This window comes from Camarhynchus parvulus, chromosome 3 (genome assembly GCF_901933205.1).
Source record: "Camarhynchus parvulus chromosome 3, STF_HiC, whole genome shotgun sequence".
Taxonomy (NCBI): domain Eukaryota; kingdom Metazoa; phylum Chordata; class Aves; order Passeriformes; family Thraupidae; genus Camarhynchus; species Camarhynchus parvulus.
Window position 1 is genome coordinate 33,059,911 of NC_044573.1, and position 23,257 is coordinate 33,083,167.

Genomic DNA, 23,257 nt, shown 5'->3' on the forward strand with positions numbered 1-23,257 from the left:
GTTACCATCACAGCTTCCATGCTTCAAGTACCCAAAACACTCTTCTAGAAACCGTGCCCAAGCAGTCTGCTGAAAACTTAACCATAGACAGCTTTGAAAATTCAAATATTAAGTATTGATTACTCCTTTGCTTCAATCAATTTCCTGTTAAAGTAGTTAAAGCAAAATTTCAAATCATAACTTGTTGCTGAAGATGTCAGACCAGTGTTAAAAAAAAGCTTCCAATGCTTCGATAGCTCCTTATACCTAAGTAACAATTTAAAAAATATTTTTATTGGTTACAGCTCTGCAGTGCCATGTGTGTCTAACTCAACTGTTTCATACTTACTTCATAATCATTGTGATCTAGAAGCCAAAACCCTTGAATCAGCTTAACAAGACCCCAAGGGATAGCAAAGGCAGTTGGAAAGGAGTCAATTGAAGTTTCTGTTTTATTTGGAAAGGAATGCATAATATCCAGCAGCAAGTAAATTGTCTGAGAGTATCTAATTAAGGTGAATAAATTGCTAAGACCAAAAACTTGTATCACATTACAGTTAGCAAAACAATGAAATAAGAACATGAAAATAGCAGAAAGCAGAACATCCCAAAGTATGATCTTGCCATTTTAAGCTATTACAGCCCATTATAGCAATAGTCAGGCCCTAATCTTAAAACTGTATTCTGAATATACTTCCAGAAAGAAACACTTGTGGATTTCCGTAAGGCAATCAAAAAGGAAGATATTGGGTATTTATATATTGCTGTTACAAACCCAGGCTTCTGCTTCTGTCAGTGAAGCTACCAGTTGGACACTCAACATCCAATGCTTAATTATTAAAGAAAACAAGTTCTACAGCTGTGTTCTTCTCCTCATTTCCTGTCTTCACAAAACCAACACATGTTATGGTGCCTTTACAATTCAAATTAGCATTGACTGAAACAGTGTTTAAAACTGCATGTGGATCCCTCACTGAAAGTGTTACCTTCCCTTTCTGACATCCCATGTTAAGAAAATGTCTGAGTGAGGCACCTTGGGACTACAAGCATTTTTAACCCCTTTGCTCTCCTGGCCCCACTCTTGGCTTAGCCAAAAAACAACAAAGGTAATGCTGCATGTTTCAGCAGCCTAAAAATTAGGTTTCCGCCAATGAATATCCAGTGCACTTTTTACACAAAACAAACCCAAAACCAAACACTGTTAGCAAGGCTGGGAAACAAATGATTTTGGCAAAAATCAGAAACTGGAAAACCACTGTTATAAACCCTTTTGCTCTGAACCAGTACATTTTAGGGCACCATACTAACAAGCAGTCATATGCTACATATAGGGGTGTCTTGAAAAATTGGTAACTGCGTTAAAATTTGAGAAGAACTAAGTGAGGTTTTTATCTTGAATACAACTTAGAGAACATGTTTTCTCATATGAGAAAAGACTTTGCAACAAAACATACAAAAAAGAAATCAGAAAAATTCCAATCTAGAAAGAAATTAAGCAATGCTTCTGTCAAGGACTTAATTCTATTATAAATGTGTTCACTCACACTGTGTTTGAGGCATAAATTTAAAAGTGTTGTTAACCACACAGAGGTGACAAGTATGAAAAACTTTTATGTGCGCACACTGAAGAAGTAATGACAGAATCTGGAAAGGATACAATTGCATGTTTGTCGCTTTCTTCAATGCTTTCCAGCAAATAGAGATCCAGCAATGCCTGAAATGAAAGACGAAAAGGTTTTCTAATGCTCCTGTCTTCCACCATCATTAGCTTTAGGGGACTGCTGCTGGGGTTTTCAGTGAACAGAACACTCACATGTAAACTAACAGGTGGGTATTTCCCAGTGCCGCCTTCATCTCTCCGCCACAACTTTTCCACTTCCTCTCCCAACTGGGAAACCATTCCATCAATCATCAAGCAATCAGAATCCCATTTGCCTCTGCAACAAAAGGGAGCAAGGGCTTGCACAGAGCAAAACACTCATTCCAGCCTCTCAGTGGCACAGATTTCAGAGTTACAGCAAAGATGGTCCTTAGCTCACAACGAACTTATTCATTAAGGAGTCCAGCGCATAAACCCAAGAGAAGAGTTGCCCAAGAGAGAATGACCTTTTGGGTTCCAGGTTTGCTTTCATGCTCTGTTACATTGTGTAATGCCAAGGAGTGCAGACAAAGGGTTTTAACTGCAAAAATAACCACTCTCACACAGTCTAACAGTGGCAGTTTTCTAGAGAATTCCTCCAAGTCTTACCTTGATAAACGCTCAAGTTTCTCTCGGTGACCCATATAGTAGCTCTGAATCAGAGGGTAATTGTAGAAAGGTCTGGACAAATGCATGTGATCATCTACAGGTGATAAAGTAAAAGCAAGTTAAAGAAGTAAGACAACGTTTTTCAACTAAAACTTTGGACTAGACCAAACAGAAATGACACAACCTCAAGTGTTTTGGTACTACAGGCTCTGCTTACCTAAACCCTCAGGAAGGAGACTGGATCGACAGAACCAGATCACCACTTGTGCGTACAAAGAAATGAGGCTGGTTACCATCTGCTTATTTGTCAAGTCTGTAAAACCTGAAAAAAAGGCATAAGATGTTTTGGATATTCCTCCCCTTTTTACAAAGCTTCATTCAGCAAAACAAACACAAAGTATAAAAGACCATGGTGAAACTCTTCTTACGTGTAGTTGTCCCTCTGGATCAATTATGAATTTGAAGGAAAAAAATCACTGTTCACACTCAAAACAAAAACCAATCACTACAAAGAAACGGAATCACTAAAGATTAAACTGAAAAATAATAGTCTTATCTATTACATAAGGAAGGAAGGAAGAAAATGTATGTTTTCCACATAGCAGAGATTTTTATTTTAGCGAAAGAGTCCTCTTATATATAGTCCTCTTTTTTCCCTTAACATGCCAACAAGAATTTATAAAATCAGAAGCCAAAAAACCTCAAGGAAATTGCTTTATTCATTTCAGTTTCTATTGTATTTCCCAGCAATTTGCACACAACTATCAATTGCTAGCTAACAATTAGGAACACTTCTCAGCATTACCACACTCAGTTGCTGCAATTGCTGCCCAGGTGCTTACTCAGCTCAATGCTGAACCACTGTAGCCTCCCCTACCCAGCCTCATGAACTCCACAACAAGCTGCTCCCCTGAACTCAAAGTGGCTTAAATCAAAGTCCCAACTGCTCAGATTTAAACCCCTCCTCCCAGCTCTACCCAACTCTCTCCCAACCATCCAAAACAACAGCAGCTCCTGCCTCCTCAGTTACAACCCAAGCATCCTTCCAAATGTTAACTAGCAGACCAGAGGCCTAGCAGTGCTCTCACCAACCTTTCTCAGTAAGCTCTCGGGCTTCTGTTAGGAAACAGTTCAGGACTGTGCTGAGGTTGCTCAGCAGCAGCTGGCAGTGCTGGAGGGACTGTAATGTCTGCGGGTCAATGAAGTTGCAGGAGCCGTCAAACAGCGGAACACCTTGTCAAGGAAAAATATTGAATCATCACTCAGCAGAGCCACTGCACACTTCCAAACTTCAACACTTCAACAACCACAAGAGACTTAAAGAACCACTTAAAAAACCAGCAGCATACACTGGCAGACTACTGAAGAAGATCCTTTACAAAGGATGACTCAAGGTTTCAAAAACCACCACACCGCTACTCACAGATTTGGTCCAGTTCATCTTTTGTACAGATCACTTTGTTCCACGTCCACTCAAGAACAAACCGTAAATTTACAGCAGAACTTGGCTGCTCTTTAAAAACAGAAAACAAAAAGGACATGAAGCCACGATTTCTAAGCAAAACACACACAACATAAAAACAATGGAAGCAGCATTACCTTCGGAAGTCCAGTGTTTAATGCATCCCGTCAGAACTTCTAAAGAACCTGTCTGCACAGCAGCTGACAACACAGCCTCTAACTGCTCCTCCTGAACAGAACAGACAAAAGCAAATCACAACCTCACAGACTTTTCCTCTCAGTCTCACCTTGATAAACACTGCAGTTTCTGTTGGTAACCCATGTAGGAGCTCTGAATCGGACACTACCTGAGCCACTGACAGAAGTGTTTGCTTCTAACTGGATACCCATTCAGACATTAGCTGCAAATGCTGCTAGTTCCATATTCTTGACTCTTTCCTCATTCCAGCCACAGGCTGGACTGCTTGTTGGTTTGAGGAACACAGGAACGTTTTCCTCTGACATTTCAACTTCATGCAGGCTAGTTTCAGTCTCCATTTCTGTGCCTCAGGGTTTCATTCTTCATTTACAGAGTCCCAATTAACTATTTCCAGTAACATCCTCTGCTAATACCCATTATACACTTTGAGCACACCCCTTTGCCATCAGGAACATGTGAAGGGGACAGAGCAAACACCACTGTGTTTGCATGCAAACAGTGAAGCTGAAGCCAAGTAGTTCCCGAAAGCAGCAAGACAGGAAGCAGCGTTAATAGCCAAAACATTAAGTTACAATTTGTTAAAGTACCACAAAGAAGTAAAGTACCATAAAGTACCATAAACATTTCAATTCTAATGGGCTGGAATTTCAGCCTGTTCAATTACTGTATTCTAATGCCATGGCAGTCCTTGAGAAGGATAATACACAGGCATGCACACACATGGGAAATAATGTAGCAGCTTATTCAAGCTCAGATATTTATTTCAAGGGAAATGATCCTGCAACAAATTTTTCTTTTTTTCTTTCCTCTATTTTTTTAAACAAATTTTAAAGGTTTGCATTCTAACTAAAATCATGACATTTAAGAGCAATTTCTACATATTAGAAGACATACAGGATATTTCCATCTTTTTCTGAAGTCTGGTTTCAGACAAGGAAACGTGCCAGATACTACTTAGGGTACCAAAGTTCCAAGATATTTGACCCTAATTCTGAATTTTTTCTTTCTAGTATTCCAAAGCAATCCCTATTTAATGCAGTGTCTGAACAATATAGTCACAATTCAGTAAAGGTCATCATAAAATTTCTTGCTATCCCAAATAATTTCACACCAGAGTTGACATGAGAACATCTAATCAGAATGTAAAAGCCTATATAAGGCTTGCAAAATAAGCTGAGTCTGCTTGCCAAATTTGTTTTAGCTGCCACACTATGCAGAAGTGTTATTTTTCCTGACACATTTCCACAGTCTGGTGAAGAATCCCACAGACAGGAAGATGAAGGCAGGGAGAAGACTGCTCTCCCCTTCCTAGTGCTTGCTGCTCCACTCCATGATGACCATCGAACCCTTCAGCTTTGACCCTGCCTGGAGAAAGATGGGCCGTTCATCACAAAGGCTCCTTCTTTCATGAAAGCCTTCAGATGAGAAACAAAGTTTACTGCACTGAAAATGGAAAACCCAGAAGAGAGGGGTGTGAAGCCACTGTGGTGACAGAATGCAGCAGTGTTGAGAGATACAGGTGAGGAAGGTGCTGCAGCAAGAGGGCAGTCTAAGAGGAGGAAATCAATCTACCACAGCTCAAGGCAAAGGCTACAGAGGTAAAGATCAGTTTGAGAGGGTGCAGGGAAGGGAAATTCCCTGATGAAGGGATAATGAGAGGAAGTGGTGATGCAGTTGTCAGGTAGAGAGCACCACTATAACCGGTTAGCACTTTCCTTGGAAGGAAATAACGTCTAGTGCAGCAAGCTGGTGTTTGCAATAGTGCACATCTGAGGGAGGCACCATCGGAGCCACCTACTGCCCTGCACCCAAGGCTCTGAGACACTGAGGGCATGAAGAGGATGAAGGCTGTGCCGAGGGAGAACTGCTTTCTGATGCACGAGCCCAGCACTGACTGAATACTTCCGCATGCAGACCTGGGGCATGGAATTTACAGACGGGTCACTGAAGACAAACCTCTCAGGGCTGCTCACAGTCAGAAGAACATTATTACTTCTGCTAACTGTATGCCAAAACCTCCTTCTCAGAGCAACTTGCAATCAAAAATCATGGTCTTGTAGCTTCTACAGCCTTCAGACAAGATGGATATACTTCCCTCTGGATTTTCCAGCATACACCCACCTGACTCAGACTGGATGGCTGGACATCAACCAGTCTTGGAGACAGCAAGCCAGCTACAAGACACCGAGAGTAGCTGTCACGGATGGCTTCACTTATTAAAGGACCAGATTTCTTCAAAAACTTCAGGGTCTGAAACATCAATCAAAACACACAGGTTAAGACAGCATTCAATCACTAAGATCACTTGGACTGCCAGAAAGCTGCATTAGAAGCAGCAGGCTTTAGGTTAGCATTTTTGGTAAGCATTGCTAAGTAGAGTCTTAAAGATAGCAGAACACTAACAGTTTGAGTTTCTAAAAAAATATCCTACAGAAGAAAAGGCCCTTGCAAGGTTGAAGGCAAGAAAGTATTTTCCAGCCTCTCTGTCAATATACAGGCCTTGCTTTTCCCTGAACATTGACACAAATTACATTCTGTAAGAGGTTAAAACAAATACAACTACAAATCACTCTTTGAAAGACTCTGCGCTCGTTTGTGAGGAAGATGATGTATTATGGGTATATTTAGTGAGCGGGAACTTAATTTGAAAGGGTTTGTCAAAAGCTGTGCAGTGGCTCAGAAATTAGAATTTGGCCAAGGCTGAGAGAAAAAACACGCATTTCTTCCTCAACAGTTAAATCACTTTTCCCTCTCTCCATGCTCAAATTCATCAGGGATCAAAACCCTAACTCCACATCATACAAAGAAGTAAACACTTTCCCCAGCTTCCACCACACTCCTCCTTTCCAGCCATTCAATCCCTGCTCATGCCTCCAGTGCCATTTGCATGAAACTGGCAGGATATGACTGCAGCTATGCATGTGGATGGGCAGCGTGAGCATCAAGTGGTCTCTGACACTCAAAGCACAGCAAGAGAAAAGTTACAAAAGGTTCATCTCTTGACACCCTCAATACAATAAAAAAGTCACCTCCTTCTGGAAGCCAGTGCAAGTCATGTGAACAACTCCCGAGCTGAGCAAGCACGTCACATCTGCAGAAACAAGGAACATTTGACAGACCTTGGCACCTTCTCACCAGTTTATGCTTTGTAAATAGTGCTGTCTGCAAAGACAAACCTCCAGCACCCCTTTCCTTCATCACACCACTTACACACGTCCCATAAAAAGGACTTACTCTCTGTCTCTAGAAACTTGAGTGCTACCCAGTGCTCTGCTTTGGGCCTCAGCTCAAAGGTATTTCATTTTGGGACCATCACCCCTTCCCAGGCCATGTCACAGAAGCCCCAAAACCCAAAGCTCAGCTGCCTGTCAGGTATGTTTCACAAGACTAAGTGCCTTCTTAGGACAAGGTAAGCAGGTTGGGGAAAGTTTGTGGGGGCTTTTTTGGTTTGGTTTTCATGTGACAAATAATGAACAAGAAAGAGAACCACTCAAGTGGCATTTGACCTCCACCGAAGCTTGTCACTATTCAAATGAAAAGCAGTGAAATACCTACCAAAATTATAGGTGCTTGGATTAAAGAACTGTTCAGGTGGTGGATAAGAAGGAGGAACCCCCGACTCAGACTACTTCGTGTACCAGAATATCCAAAATGAGGTTTGGAGAAGTCATGCTTATAACAGGATCCAGTGACCACAGTGCAAAATAGGGGCAATCATGAAGGAATTCTTCTGGCCTTAAAGAAAACAAGCGCATAAGCTCAATAGCAATTTTGAAATTAACCTTTTGTAGGGATATTGAAACTTCTTAATTAAAACCTACCTCAGCGAGTCTGGCATTTGGGCATGATACCAGCGATTGATGTCAAACACTCCCAGGTAAGTAGATGGTTTTCCCTGACCATAGGTATTCACTTGCCAACTGAAGATTGATACACTGGTGTCAGGAGAGATTACTGTCAAAGACAAGACATTGTTTCTTACTGTAGAAAATATGAGATTTTTGCTGGTTTTAAAACACCACTTTCTATTTTGGCTTAATGCTGTTATTTCACTCAAGAAACACAACACTTCATTAAGAATGATAAAAACCATATACAGAATAGCAAATGTCCATGAGATAGGTTTTAATCATACTGCCTCTTTTTCAAATTGTATCTGTTCCAAAACAAACCAAATACACAATTATTAGCTCATCAAGTTGTTCATCAGATCATCAAAAAAAGATATCAATTAGAACTGGCTCCAATACTGAGCCCTGGGGAACACCACTAGTGATCAGGTGCTAAATGGATGCAGCCAGAGGTTTCATCAGGATAAAAAACATTCAGGTAACATTCCTAAGCAATAGACAGAAGGATCTTACTGTTCAATGAAGACAACTGGCAGAACAAACTGACTGACCAGCCTTATACAGATGACCCCGTACACTGCTCTACCATCCCAGCAAACAAAAGTCTATTTTTTCCCTTAAAAAATTATGTTCAGAGGGATAAAAAAGTTCCACATAACTTCAGCAAACAATTTTGCTTTTTAAATAAGCCCAACAAGGTCAGTTAGATGAATATTTAAGACTTTAAGACTGTGGGTACAGAACAGCATTTACTGCTTAGATTTCCAAAGCATGTAGTTCAGAATAACCAAGCAGGGACATCAGAACAAACCTTCATTAACGTTGTCCTCTCTGTCAGCATGATTGCGAAATTTTTCTATGGTCTGACAGCTGAGCAATTTAGTATTGCTGGTCTGCCCTCTCAAGGGGAAGATTCCACCAGTGAGGTCTAAACTGTACCTTTCATCACAGTATTCCAAACCCTGTGTGGAAAAAAACCAAAAAGAAAATAAGGTAGTTTTCATTAGATCCACTAAGAAAGAATGTATATACCTAATATAACATGCATATTGTACTGTTTATTTCTAATAAACTTATTTCTGATAGCAAATAAAAACTACATTTGACATTCAAGAGAATTAAGTGTGAAATTTTAACAGATATTGGCTGAAAAGGCTTTGCACATTTTCAAATATTAGCATTTCCTTAGCAAAACTTTGCTCTGAAGCATGCACAGTTCACACTATTTTATTAAGGAATGTTGGAAGTAACAGATATATGCAGGGCTGATAAGAAAAATCAAAACCATCTCTTTGAAAAACTAACATGAAGCCTAAGCAAAGAACCTCATCTTCACTGTAGGATAACTAATCACTAAAACCAATTTTAACAGAGATGATGTCCTGAACAAGAAATTCACCATTCCAAAAGACAGTTCCACAAGATAAAGCACTAAAATTCCATAAACCTGTCCGGCATTAATTTTAATGACTAGAAATTTCTGCTTTCATTCATGTATGAAGAGCCATTTCACCTTTCAGTGCAGAGGGGAAGGAGAAAGTAATACCAAGTAGTTCCTGCCAAAGACAACTTCCTAACCAAAGCTGCATATTTCACATATTTCAAGTTTTCCACACTGGGGTAAGCAAACCTAAGTTAAGGAACTCCAGTGCATGGAAGATATTGAGAAATGACATTCCAGACCAGTTAAAAATGACAGTGTTCAAAGGAGTTGCACTGGTCAGACACTGACATGAACACAGAGACTGTACTCAAGCCTTGTGCACAACAATGTAAGGATATGCTCCAGGACCATGAATTGACCTACAAGATACAGCAGCTGCTGAGATGATCTAAAAGAGGTCTTTGCAAGTCTAATTTAAGTTTACCTTTCAGTTTTCTTACTTGAGCAGATTTAAACCAGCCTTGAAGGCAAGAGACCCAAGTCTGACACGTTTATAAAAACACAGTGCCACATGTTCCAAAAGGTCCATTTGTGACTTTTACCATGATATGAAGTCAAAGATGTACGGTTTCACAGCCTCAAGTCTGATTCCTGGGATGTACAGCAGTGATGTAAGCAGACAAATATTTTAAGCTCCTATGACTTATACCCAGTGAACAAGGAGCAGCATTAGATTAATTTCTCCTTGTTTATTCAGGCTTGGCCTGGCAAATGGGAACAACTCTTAAATTTTATGTCACTGAAGACCAACAAGAAGAGAACCATCATGTCATACTGACCACTCTGTGACAACAAGAAGTATTCCAACACTTAAGTGTCCACTGGTGAGCACAGATCCTATCGTGATGCATCCCTTGGGAAGGGATTAAGAATTGTTTTGTGGGGATTTTTTGGAAGTAGATGCTATCAGGTCTCAGCATGAAAGTACACTATTAAGTGGTTTATCTGTCTTTCCTCCTCAGAGAGTGCAGATATTCAGCTCTCTTCAACAGCCTTCTAAGATTGGTTCCTGTTATAATCTTTCAACATATGCCTGTGAATGTACTACTGGTTGTATAGTCTGTAGAGGGATCCAAGTCTTACTTTAACTACACCACAGGTTTTTCAGGTCACAAACACAGTAACATTTTCTATCACTTTGTGTGCTTTTTTTCTAAGAGTGTCATCGGGAATTTCTAGTAAATCCATTTTTAAAGACTGATGAAACATTTCAACTCTCTGAGGTACAAACTGACATTAGTCACATCTTGTTCAGGAAAGACAACCAAGACAAATAACTGCCAAACAGTTAAAGGTCTCACATTTTAACATTAAATTGTTCAGATGGAAAGAAGTAGTAGCCATGAAGGAAATAGAGACAATTGCTTTTTCCCCAGTGCAGCACACAGTAAAAGGTAGTGTCCTTGTCACTAAGACTTAGCTAAAAATTTTCTTTTAAGAGGATAAAACAAAACTGAAATTCAAAAGCAAATCTTGAGAAGATTAAAGAAACTTTCCCCTATTAACTTGCCAAAGTACTTAGAGCACTACAAGATGCAGGAGTGAACTGCAATGAAAACCCTTAAAAAAAACCCAACAAAACCAAACACAAAAAAGCCCCAAGTAAACAAGGTGTTCTGTTCCTCTAGAGCACTGTATATTTTTGTCACTTAAAAACTGCACATGAAGATATGACATGCATATTCAGACACGTTGAACCACCTGAAGGTATTTCTACTTCATCACCATGATAGATGATGTATTTTAAAGAAACACCACTTCCTCCCAACACCTAACCTTTATCTGTTCAAAAGCAACACTTCCAAATCAGGAAGGCCCTTTCCTACAGACAAAAGGAAAAAAGCATAAAATTCAAGCTCATTCAAAAAATTCAAAATTCAAAGTCCCTATTAAAAAAAAAATCTTTGAACCACAATCCAAGGATTATCTCAATTTCATTTTGTACTACTGAGAACATACAAGGACAAGTGTCAAATAGGAGGAAAGACTTAATGTGAATTAAGATTACTTTTGCATCAAAAAGATCTTGGTAGAGTTTCGTGCATACTACTGAACAGAATTAAACATTATAAAACATTATGGAGGTGCCTCTTGCCTCTGTTAGATTATCTGAGACCTAATGATACCCCCTGTATATTTTGTTTATTCTATACCACAGCATCTCTGGAACCAGTTCTAAAAATTTATGGAGACTTTTCTGACCAAATCATACCACTGTACATTGTATGTACATCTTTTGCTAGCTTTAAGAGTAGATTTCAGAGATAACCCATCCAAAACTCAAAACAAGAGTCATCTTTACTGCTACTGAGTTTCAGAATCAATACTGAAGAGACATTGTAGGTATTTTTGTAGGTGTATTTTAAGTCAGGCTGACGGAGTTTAAAAGAAAAACAAGATTATAAAATAGAGGTCAGAAATGTATAAAGAGAAATATATGACCATATTGAAAGAAAGGGAGACAGACAGAAGCTTCCTCAAATCTATAGTTTGGTAACACAAAGCTATTCAAAGCCTTGCCTTCTCTTCCTACATGCCATTCATGTGATGTTTAAATTAAGAGTAATTTCATTTGTAACAGCTATTTCCTCTTCAGGAATCACATGTGTAAGGGCTCCTTGCAGATGAATCCAGGTGGAACTCATGACACTGAAGTATAAAATTGTATGGCTTCAGCATGGACAGATTGTGTCTGACCAATCTGGCCATCTTCTATGATGGAGTGACAAACACTTGACGAGGGAAAACTGACCGATGTCATCTACCTGGACTTCTACAAGGTCTTTGACAATCCCTCATGACATCACCATCTCTAATTTGAAGACAGGCAAATTTGAAGGGTAGACTACTCAGTGGATAAGGAATTGGTTCGAAGGACCAAGCCAGAGAGTTGTGGCCAACAGTCTATCTCCAAGCACAGACTGACGTTGAGTGTGTTTCTCAGAAACCTGCGTGGGGATCAGTGCTCCTCAATATCTTCATCAACGACACACACAGTGAGATCAAGTGCACCTTAAGCAAGTTTGCAGATGACACAAGGCTGAAAGGTGCATTGACAAAACAAAAGGCTGGAATGTCATCCAGAAAGATCTGGAGAAGCCTGAGAGGTGGGCCAATAGGAATCTCAGGACATGAAGGTCAGCAAGTCCAAGCACAAGGTGCTGCACCTGGAATGGGGCAATCCCAGACATGACTACAGACTGGGAAAAGTGACTGAGCAGCCCTGCCAAGAAGGACATGAGGGTTCTGGTGGACAGGAAGCAATATGCACTCACAGCCCAGAAGTTCAACCTCATCCTGGGAGACCTCAGGGCAGCCTTTCAGCACATAAAGGGAGCTTATAAAAAAGAGGGAGGCTTTGACATTTTACAAGGGCAGGTAGTGATAGGACAAAGGAGAAGGGGTTTTCAACTAAAACAGGAGAGATTTAGATTAGATGTTAGAAGAAATTTTTTACTGTGAGAGTGGTGAGGATCTGGAGGTGAGGCTGCCCAGAGATGCTACACATGTCCCATCCCTGGAAGTGTTCAAGGCCAGAGTGGATGGGGCCCTGAGAGAACTGATCTAGTGGGTGGCATCCATAGCCATGGCAGGGGATTGGAATACATGATATTTAAGGTCTTCCAACCAAAACCATTCCATGATTCTATGACTTGTTCTGAAAAATACGGACAAAAGAATGCCTAAAAAGACTCATCAAAAGACTTTTTTCTTAAGTCTCACTGATCTTTCATGGTAAATATTAATTGGTCAACTTAACTGATCCTTACATACACAAAATTACTATTTTCATCTTCTCACATACAGGCCTGTCTTACCTCATACATGACTTGTCCTGATGCCAGGCGTTTCCTGTCACCAAATGCTAACTGCAACAGATGTAAACTCACAACATCACCTTCACTGAAAAAGGTATAAATGAGAAAATTTTATTACAAAGCTGCTTTACAATTCTCATTATAATTTTATTAGATCTAGGCTGAAACTGACTTAAGAGTATGGCTCTTGCTGAAAAGAAAAACACTGCTTCCCAAAACACGGTAATTGGTCACATTTAGCCATTAAAACAGAAAGGAGAAAATTTTGACATGAACAGCTTCAGGGGTAAATGCTAGCTCTGCCTTTGTTTGGAAAGCTTTAATATGCAACATGGAGGAAAAAAACTGCTGAATTGCTGGAAATAGCTCACAACAGTAAAGCGTTCTCCATGAAAACTGCTTTTAAGTTGAACTTAAGAAGACTGCCAGTCTGTGAACAGCTGTGCTGATTAAGTAGCTTGCTGATGATGTTTACTGTTCTGCATCTACAGCCAAAACTACTTTAAATGGTACTGAATATAATGGTGGGAACACCAAACAAATCTTGAAGCAGTCATCAAGAAACAAGGGACATAATTTGAGACTGCAAGCACAAAAAAATAGCCACTGTTTCCTTTGCCTTCTTCCACAAGGTAGTAAAGATTCAAACCCCTCTTTACAAATGTAAAATCCTTGCACCGTAAGCTTAACACTTTTCATCTCCTTTACAGTTAAAGAAACCAAACGAATACACATCTATCAACCGAATGTGAACAAATATTAAAAAAAAAAACCAAAACAGTGACTTATGGCAAGATTTTATTCACCTTTGTTGTGTAGACTGAACAGCCCACAAGTAGCAACAATTGCGGGGGTCATTCTCAGGCTCTTGAAAAGTAACTGCATAGACAGGAATCCTTCCTCCTTCAAGCTGGGAGTGGTGCCTACAGGTTTAAAAGAAAAATATAGAAAAAAGGAGAGCCTGCTAGCTCTGGCTGCTTGTAAAAGGGTAGAAGCATCTTCTGGGAAAAAAGCAGCTTGCATACTTATCCTCAAAGTACAGATGGTCATACTTCCATTTAAAACAACTGATGACTGACAAGCCACTACTTCTTAAGTATTTGTCTTCCCAACTTCTGAACTTCAATTGCATCTTCACAATCTTTTTTTTGCATATAATTATGTGTCCACTGTCTATGTATGCATCCATAATGCATCCACAACACATAGATAGTTTATGGTGGGGCACTGTAGATTTCCTTAAGTAACACCTATCTGAATGTGGTCATATATTTCAAGTGGCAGATTTCAAATCACCTCTAAATTTCACTATTGCTTAAAATGTATATATCCCTTATTCTGATCTCCAAATCTTTCAAACAAACTTTCATTCACATATTCCTGGTCCGGGAATGAGTCGATCACCAATTTCCATCACGGCTGAAATGTAGGAAAGAATGTGTTTTCAGGCACAGATGTTGAATTATCATGTCTCACTAGATCCATCATGGACACTTTAAAGAATATGATCACCAAAATCACATTATTCATACAGTGAAGCCTTTCAATGGATGCCCTAATTGCAGTAACTGGTTGTAAATCATTCCAAATCTTTCATGGAAACACACACATTACCTCGGCTCACAAAATACAACTGGACAGAACAAACAGAATTATAAAAACTCAGCTCTATCACATCCCTTCTGCATGACTTCCTGAAGCAAAAAATTGAGAGCCCTGCACCTCCAAGTGCAACCAAGTGGAAGTGACTACTTACTCCCTCTTCAAAGTTTTCATATTCCATAGTGACAAGTAGCCATCAGAAAATCCCACAACGAGCTGGTTGCTTCTGCTTATGTAGCACAGGGTGGATACTGCTGTTCCTGAAGGACTTCGCAATTGAAAACAGAGATGCCTCCCTTCCCTGGTCACAGCTTCTCTTCTTTGTGGAACTTCAGCAGGAATTCTAGTGACAACTTCTAGATCTGAACATGTAAAAGCAGACAAGAAATTAATGCATTATGCCACTTCAGTTGCATTTGATGTGATGCGATTATACAATGTATATAATCTAATTCTTCAAGCAAAATAACCATTTTTGCAGCACCTTTTTTGGCTATTCCTGTTTCTGCACCCATTCTGAAACAGAAGGACTCTCCAAGGGGACAGGTATTCTCACTCCTATTTCAAAACTGGGTACAAATGTAACCATTGTAGACAAATTCCTTTATTGGGCCTCATGAGGAAACTACCTGAAGGGATATGAACTCCTGAAGCCACTCTTACAACACCCAAAAGAGTGCAATCGGACAACACAAATTGCAGGATTCATTCACCCAAATGAATGACTTTTGATAAGCCAGATTTATTTCAAAACACAAGCCTAAAGCCTGCCCCAAGCCATTGATGGAAACAGGAGAACATTCCCAAGGAATTTGGTACCTCTGACACAACTTCCTATCACACAGCTGCACTGACTCAAATGGAAAAATTCCTACCTCCCACTGGCAAGAATCATAGGGACAAAGGGGTGTGGGCAGCAAGAGCCCTTCTGAACATCAGGAAGAACATTAAGCCACTCCATTTCTGGATCAGTTCAGAACCACACCATGTCAAACTGCTGTCTGAGCCAGCAGTGGGCAAGGTCAGAAATGCCAGCAGTCAGTCAGCACGCTGGGATCTTCGCTGGGATACAAGCTGGGTTTTGAAAAGAAACATTTTCTTACTTCTAAATTCAAGTTTCAAAACTGCAGCTTACCTGACGCTTCTACTTCATTCTGACTGCAAGATAAATCATCCAAACAAAGGTCAACCAGAAGGACATGGCCAACATCTGTGGCCACTGCTGCCACTCCAAAGAGCCATCGCAGACTCTGGTGCAGGTGCCGCGTGCTCACGCTGGCTCCGCCGTCATTGCTGATGGGCTCGATGGCAGTCACCTGCAGGGAACTGCACGTTAATGTCAGAGTCTTTGACAGCCCCAGGAGTAATCCTCAGAAGGGAAGCCAGCATTAGCACATCAGAAACAGGACAGGAAATACAGGTTCATAAGACTGAAAACCAAATCATTGCTCCCTATTGTATCAAGCAGAAAGGAAATTAATAGAAAGAAAGCTCTCCCCACTTAAATGGCGTATTCTGTCTTTACAGCTTACCCGTTTCCATTTCCTACTTAGAAATAATTGCATCTAAGAAGAGACATGAAATCAATTACATGCTAGAAGCTTTACCATGTGTAAAGGACTTAAATAATAAAGACTAGATCTAGATCTTAAGTAATAATTAATCTTAAATAATAAAGCTAGATCTAGTTCTCCCACTACTCAAAGCCCATCAGCACTGTGATACTGTCCAGGCCTTCTTTACCCTGCATTTTGTAAGCTAAATCAGGGCTTCAAGGAGACAAGGCAGTGGCCGTGGGGTACACCAGACACACCATTTCCATGGGAATGAAACATTCTAGAAAGGGTTGGAGGGAGATGCTGGCTTACTAAAATCTTCACTGGCCCTCACTTTGACTGGTAATATCCAACAAAAATTTTAAATTCACACCAGCACTCTTACAGATGGTAAGGGAAACTGTCAAAGGCAGCAAGAGACCAAACAAGAACTCGCTCAGCCTGAGGTAGGAGCTCTCTCTCTCCCTGACAGGCCAAGCACTCCCCATGACCTCAGCACAAGGTGAACAGACCCCTCAGCACCCACACAACACCCAGGACAATACTGACTGCTCTAGCAGAGACACAAGCACACCAGGGCTCCTGCACCAGAGGAGCAGGACTACTCAGGAACAGGAACTCTTACAAATGTAGCATCATGAAAGCAGACAGCTTTACATCAGCAACAAAGGTTTGTCTGAAACAAAGATGTGAGTGTCACAATGTAGTCCATCTTTTCATGCTGCTTATTTACCCCAGAAGTGGGGGAAAATATCCAAACTTATCGCCCCCTGAAGCTTTCTCCTCTCCTGTATCAAGCACTTGCTTATGACTACACCTGCCTGGCCACCCGCTTCGCAATTCACCTTTCACCTTGAACACAAGAAACCCAATCTTAGAAGTATCTTTAGTTATTCAGGAAACTTGATTTTCTTTCACATTTCTTATGATTCAAATTAAATTTTTAATCCTCTCTGCTGCTCCGAGGACTAACAGAAGTATTTTGATTACTCGGATTCTTGCGTTCCAAGTGTTGGTGACCGAGGAGGAAATACAGAACACAACTTGCTGTGCAATTAGCTGAGGTTGAAGTGTTACTTTTGAGTTCTTTTCAAGTTAGTTTTTTCATTGTACAACTGGCTCCAAATGAATCTTTACTAGTTTTGCATAGGCTTCCAAAAACGTTCCCTGATTACTTCAATTTTCCATGTAGAAGCTCCTGAAACGACATATTTTTCCACTATGCTATGTACTGCTTTTTCCCATTCTCCCTAGCACTTTGCCAACTCATTCTGGGAAAGAACAAAGAAAACTTTTCTCAGCTCACTGAATCTGAATGCTGCCCTTCTGCCTCATACGAACCAGGAAAATTTGGGAAAATACCATGCAACAGCTCTGAAACATGCAACTGTTATAAACTGATTTGATGTACTTCATGTTTTTAATTCAGAATCCAATTCAAATCATACTCATCAACATTTTCAATCTCCTGCTGCATCTCATACACATATCAAGAGGGCATCGAGAGACACTCACAGACACATGCAAAGATATTATGCCAAAATTCTTTCTAAGTTCCTGAGTCTGGGTTTTTTAACTGATTTCTTTATTCTCTGATCGACTCAACATCCACTCTTATGTTCACACAGTCACAATAAACACCCTGTATTAATACACTAACATCTTGACACCTTGGAGCAGAGTTGCTCTAGGTTAAGCTGTACAACTTAGCTGTCTACAGAACTTATACCTGTTGAGAAAATAGTCCCAAAACCACAGTGCTCATTAAAGGTTTAAAAGAGAAATGACAGAACTGCAGGAAGTGATGTTAAGAAAAGATCCACATTTTACCTTTAAAAATAATCAATCTGAAAATCAGAGAAACATTCATGTAAATCAATCCCCCCCCCAAAACTATACATTACATAATATGCAAATATGAGTTTCTGAAAGAACTCAAAACATATGGACCGCAGCCAAGTGCACGTTTTATCTACTTGTTTTCGCTTACCCTTACTCCCACTCACAGCCTGAAAGTTAAGACTCCAATTAGCAATATCTGTGTCCTGACTATGAACTAACAAAATACTAAAGACACAGGAAGCAAAACACAAGCAACAGACCAAACATACTTGTAATCATGAGCTTTCAGGGCATAAGAGCATAACTTTCAGAGCAGCTCTGGCTTATTTCAAAATTCCTACCCTTCATCACCCAACAACCAACTCTTTCTTGCAGCACTTCATCAGTTTTTGTGGTATAGAACAACTCTAATACAACTGATTGTTGGAACTACCTTCTATTTCAAAACCCTTCCACAGCTACAGATTCAACATGCAACATAGTTCTTACTTCTTAACCTTTGCTTTTTCCTAGCTTACTTAGATAGAAGAAATAAAACCTAACACACCAACATCACTTACCAAAACATAATTTACTTATTTTAAGTTCATGCTAGCACACAGCCTACTTTTCCATCTACAACTTGAGCAGATAGCAAAACAACACACTGGAACACTGATATGACTTGTATCTTTAGAACTTAACACAAATGCTTACTACTACTAACAAGACTTTGACCTGAACTCTAGTAAGTCAAACCAAATAATGTTAGGGAAAACTGAGTAGTAAATAAGTATTTATTTTCTGCAGATTCTAAGATGATAAAAACACAATGAATCTTGATGTTCTGATAACTTAATCTGATTCTCGTTTCCATTGTGTTAATGAGACAAAGGGACACAGCATCATTTGAATTCAAGGGTTCTACAGAAGGCAGAAAAAATTATCAACATATCACTGTATCCCATCCACACAAACACTATATTCAACAAGCAGAGACTCAAGGACTGCAGACTGAAAGTAAATCTGCCAACTATCTGACAGTTAACTCACTACAATCTTTTTTCCAATCCTAAGCTAACAGAAAAATCTGTTCTGCTCCCACGTCACCTGCTTCCTAGTCTGAGATTCATGGGAATGCGTCAAAGTCATTAACAGCACAATGTTGGGAGTCTGAGATACTTTTAGGACAGTATTCCTGACAGAAATTAGCCATTTAGAAAAGGTATATTACAGACAATTTAAGTAGGGTTTTCTTTTTTGCTCTGGTTTTCAATGCCTTTTTCTTAAAAGTGGAGAATTTTGCCACTATGTGTTCTACAATGTTTTTTTTACTATCAGTAAACTCAAAAGATAATGCAGCTGCTAAGTGCAAGATTTTACATCAAGGCTCTCTAGACTGGATAATCTGAACTGACAATAGGTTAATGAAGTATAAAAAGGATAAGTCATACAAAGAGATGCACAAGAGCTCTTCCTGAAACAGGATTATGCAGCACCAAACAACACAAAATCTTCCATTTCTCCAAAAGGATACATACCCTTCCTGGAAGAACAACTGCTTTAACCACTCTTGAGATCCCAAGGTCGTAGAGACAGAGAACACTTCCCTCTGCTTCCTCCAAGCCAACCAGCAGCCCAGTCCTCTTCTGCCAAGAGAACTCCTTCACCACGCGGACGGCGGGAGGCTGCTCGTTCACCCCGCTGAAGCGATAGGCAGAGAGCCGCTCTCCTGTCACCGAGTTCACCACCTCCAGCTGGGGGCCACACGCCAGCCACGCCAGGCCACTTCTGCCTGCAGGGCAAAAGGAACAGCACTCACCAAATGCCCAGCAGCACAACTGGAACAACAGCAATGGCACTGGGCCCTTCCCGCAAATGCAACAAAGGGAGGAAGGCCAACCTACCTACTCCTGGAAAGTCATTTTAAATCACACATTCCAATCCTCAACCAATATTTCTTAAAATTAATAACCCCATTCTTTTGTATTTCTACTTGTCATTTCTGCACTCAAGAACATTCACTGTTTGGGATAAAGATCACAATAGACTGAGCTCTAGTCTGTACACCATACCTGGCCTGGTTTTGCTAAAAAACACCTAAATATGTACAGGAATACAAGTCTCAAAGCATACTTCAAATACAGCCCACCTAAACCAATTCAGTTCCAGTTAAGGATTTTGCTTGACACACGACTACTCTGGGCAGGGATTTGGACAGGAAATTATCTTAAAATGGGCACTGCATGTGTAATTCCAACTTTTACATGAGCTGATCCCAGAAAGAATTTAACAACTGGTGTTTCACCAAAGAGTTTAACACTTGCTCCTCTACTGAGGGACTTCAAGCTCAAAGGAAGGATGAGCTCCATTACTGCAAGTACAATCAGGTAGATAAGATTCTACCTGGTCTTCACAGAAGCCCAGACATCCAGACAGGCATCCAGCTCTACCTTCAGATCACCTAGAAAGTCAACTGCCTAATCTGCTTAGGCGTTGTCAGCAACTCTCACTGGGTCCTCAATCCATATCCTATTAAGTACCTTGGAAATACATGGGCAGCACTTAACAGAGCTTTCCCTCTTTCCACTTTTTATTTAGACTAGAGAAGAAAAAGGAGTATATTGTGTCCCTGTAACTATTTCTGCATGAGATGTCATGATGGACGGAGAGCTTGAGCTGGTAAAAAGAATACATCCTGAAACAACACTATTTCTTCCTTGAAAACTGCCTTCTATTTCATTCAGAACTGAGGAGGGCATGGTCAGCTAGATTATTTAAACAGCACAGGACTGGAGCAGGCTGTTGCACTTGCAATGCCTCTAAATGTTAAAATATCCTGTCACCACTATCAGAACACCTGATCCACTTTACTTAACAGAACCAACCTGATGCCAAGACCCTGTGCTTCAGGCACTAACAACTTCATACCAAATCCAAATTTGCTCACCTCCAGAAAACTTCCCACACAGCGCAGAGTCTAGGGTGATCTCATCTTCCCCAAGTGCCTCAACAGTCACCTCTGGAAACTGCAGCAGACTGCTCGTTACCTGAGCTGTTAGGTCTCGCATTCTTCACTGGAAATAAAGGCAAAAGGCAAAGAGACTCATGTCAGCCATAAATATCTTTGAGACTGACCCAAGCTTTATCAGTATGCAGTGACAAATCTCCCATACATCGTTTGTAGCTCCTTTTTTGCTCAAACGAAATGGCACTTGGGACAGTTTTTCATCTCACAGCAGAGCACAAGGAGAATCTTGAGCTTTTCCAATGCCTACAAGACCACCAACAGTAAGTGACACAGAGGGATGAACAAGATAAATAACAGGGAAGAGAACAACACACCAAGTTCAAGCTTACTCATACAGGTTAGCAAGACGTGATCTCAGAAAAATCATATTTCAAAAAGCTTCTTGGTAAGAGGTATAACTCTGCCCTTTCCCTTGATTTAATACAGTATTATTTTTGTCAATTGTCTTCTAGTAATGTCACAGATCAGCCATGTCTTGTTTACTTTTTGCATGCTTATTTTTGGCATTCAGGAATACAAAATTCTTGACCAAATTCATCCTCAAATTCTTCCAGAAAACATATTGCTAGTACTTTCAAGCAATACTGACTTTCATAGCTGATCAATTAGAAGTATTTTTTCATACATTTAAGAGGTGAACATAACACAACACTTCAAAATATTTTTCTTTTTCTCTGCTGAAATCCTTATATTTCTTAATCTAGTCCCTTCCTTCCTATTGCCTTTCCTTATCACATCTCTGCAGTATTAGAGAAAAAATTTCTAGGCCTCAGACAGTTTCATGCTCATACATGTGCTCCACAAGAGTTCACATTTCAGTATGTCAAGACAGATCTTTTTTCCCTGGAGAAACTGAAGAGCTGAACTAATTTACAGGATTAAACAGGTGGCTAAATATGAGATAATCCATATGCATGGAAATACAAATTACTTTTAAGTATCTATGTTTTGCATGTCATCTGGCTTATAGAAAAGGCCTCTGACAGACAAGACAAATTCAACTGTCTTGTTCAAACAGTACTGCTTTCTTCATGACATCTCAAGGTATTATACACAGGTCACTAGTGCTGGGTTGTGCTCCTGTATCTGCTGCCAGCAGGACAACGAGCGCATGAAGCACAGGAAGGGTAAGTCAGGGTCCTGCACTAAGCACAAGTCAACATTTTGACAAAAATGTTGCTGATGGCAAAACCACTACTGCAGCCAGCCAGCCTGATCGCTCTGACAGCATTCACTACTAGCACAGATCAGGTTCCAAGTGGGACAACTCACTTGCAGTAGTTTAGCTGAGTTTCTCTTTTGGTACTTGCCATCAGTTTCAAGTGACAACTTCTGCACTGTATCCAGGAGGTCCAGAGAGTAAAATGCCTCACAATTTGACCAGCATTCTTGCTTAGTTTAATTGCAATTTAGTGGATATATTTTAGGAGTAACACATAATAGCAAATACTAATTCAGACACATCTGGTTGATGAATGGCATCTTTGAAATGTTTCAGCGTGTGCTCGTATTCCTGTCACTGGGCACCACTGGAATGTTGCTGGCTCTATCTGCTTTACACCCTCCCTTCAGGTATTTATGTGCATTGAGGAGAAGCCCTGAGCCTTCTCTCCTCCAGGCTGAACAGCCTGTCTCCCCGCCTTTTCTCAGAGAAGAGCTGCTCCAATCTCCTCTAACCATCTTTGTAGCCCTTCATTGCACTCTCTCCAGCACCTTCACCTCTCATCTTGGGAGGCTGGTGAGCCTAGACCTGACACAGCATTCCAGCTGAGGCCTCACCAGTGCAGTACTAGAGGAAGGATCACCTCCCTTTACCTGCTGCCAAAGGTTCATGAGCCCAGGACACCATCAGCCCTCTTTGCTGCAGGGGCACAATGATGGCTCATGGCCAACCGGGTGTCCCAGGGACATTTCTGTCAAGCTGCTTTCCAGCTGCACAGGCCCCCACACACACTGGTGCCTGGGGTGGTTCCTCCCCAGTGCAGGACTTGGCACTTTCCCTTTTTAAACTACATAAGGTTCCTGTCAGCCCATTTCTCCAACCTGACAAAGCACTGACTCTGACAACACATACTAAGGAATTTTAGAAAAGAGCACAAAATTGCAGAATTATTGTAGTGAATATTTTTTTTCTTTTTTGAAAATAAGAATGGAGATGTCTGTGTAGTAAGTATATGATTATTAATACCATAGACCACAATAATAGCAAGATAGTTTTAAGAAAAGAGTGAACAAATATCTTGCAGT

The 23,257-nt window shown here is 40.4% G+C and overlaps 1 protein-coding gene across 1 annotated transcript in view; it reads right to left on the reverse strand.

Annotated features, from left to right (window-relative positions):
- AHCTF1 (AT-hook containing transcription factor 1) overlaps positions 1-22,326 on the reverse strand; it is a 36,592-nt gene extending 14,266 nt beyond the window's left edge. Inside the window, 21 exon segments of the mRNA XM_030944460.1 lie at positions 329-475; positions 1,637-1,693; positions 1,793-1,916; positions 2,228-2,321; positions 2,445-2,549; positions 3,320-3,460; positions 3,651-3,740; positions 3,827-3,917; positions 6,009-6,137; positions 6,917-6,978; positions 7,443-7,513; positions 7,515-7,622; positions 7,709-7,841; positions 8,550-8,700; positions 13,001-13,085; positions 13,807-13,923; positions 14,757-14,964; positions 15,738-15,918; positions 19,521-19,774; positions 20,930-21,056; positions 21,156-22,326. Of these exon segments, the coding sequence (XP_030800320.1) occupies positions 329-475; positions 1,637-1,693; positions 1,793-1,916; positions 2,228-2,321; positions 2,445-2,549; positions 3,320-3,460; positions 3,651-3,740; positions 3,827-3,917; positions 6,009-6,137; positions 6,917-6,978; positions 7,443-7,513; positions 7,515-7,622; positions 7,709-7,841; positions 8,550-8,700; positions 13,001-13,085; positions 13,807-13,923; positions 14,757-14,964; positions 15,738-15,918; positions 19,521-19,774; positions 20,930-21,050 (2,469 nt within the window). The 5' untranslated portion in view covers positions 21,051-21,056; positions 21,156-22,326.
- Between the last annotated feature and the right edge of the window lie 931 nt (positions 22,327-23,257).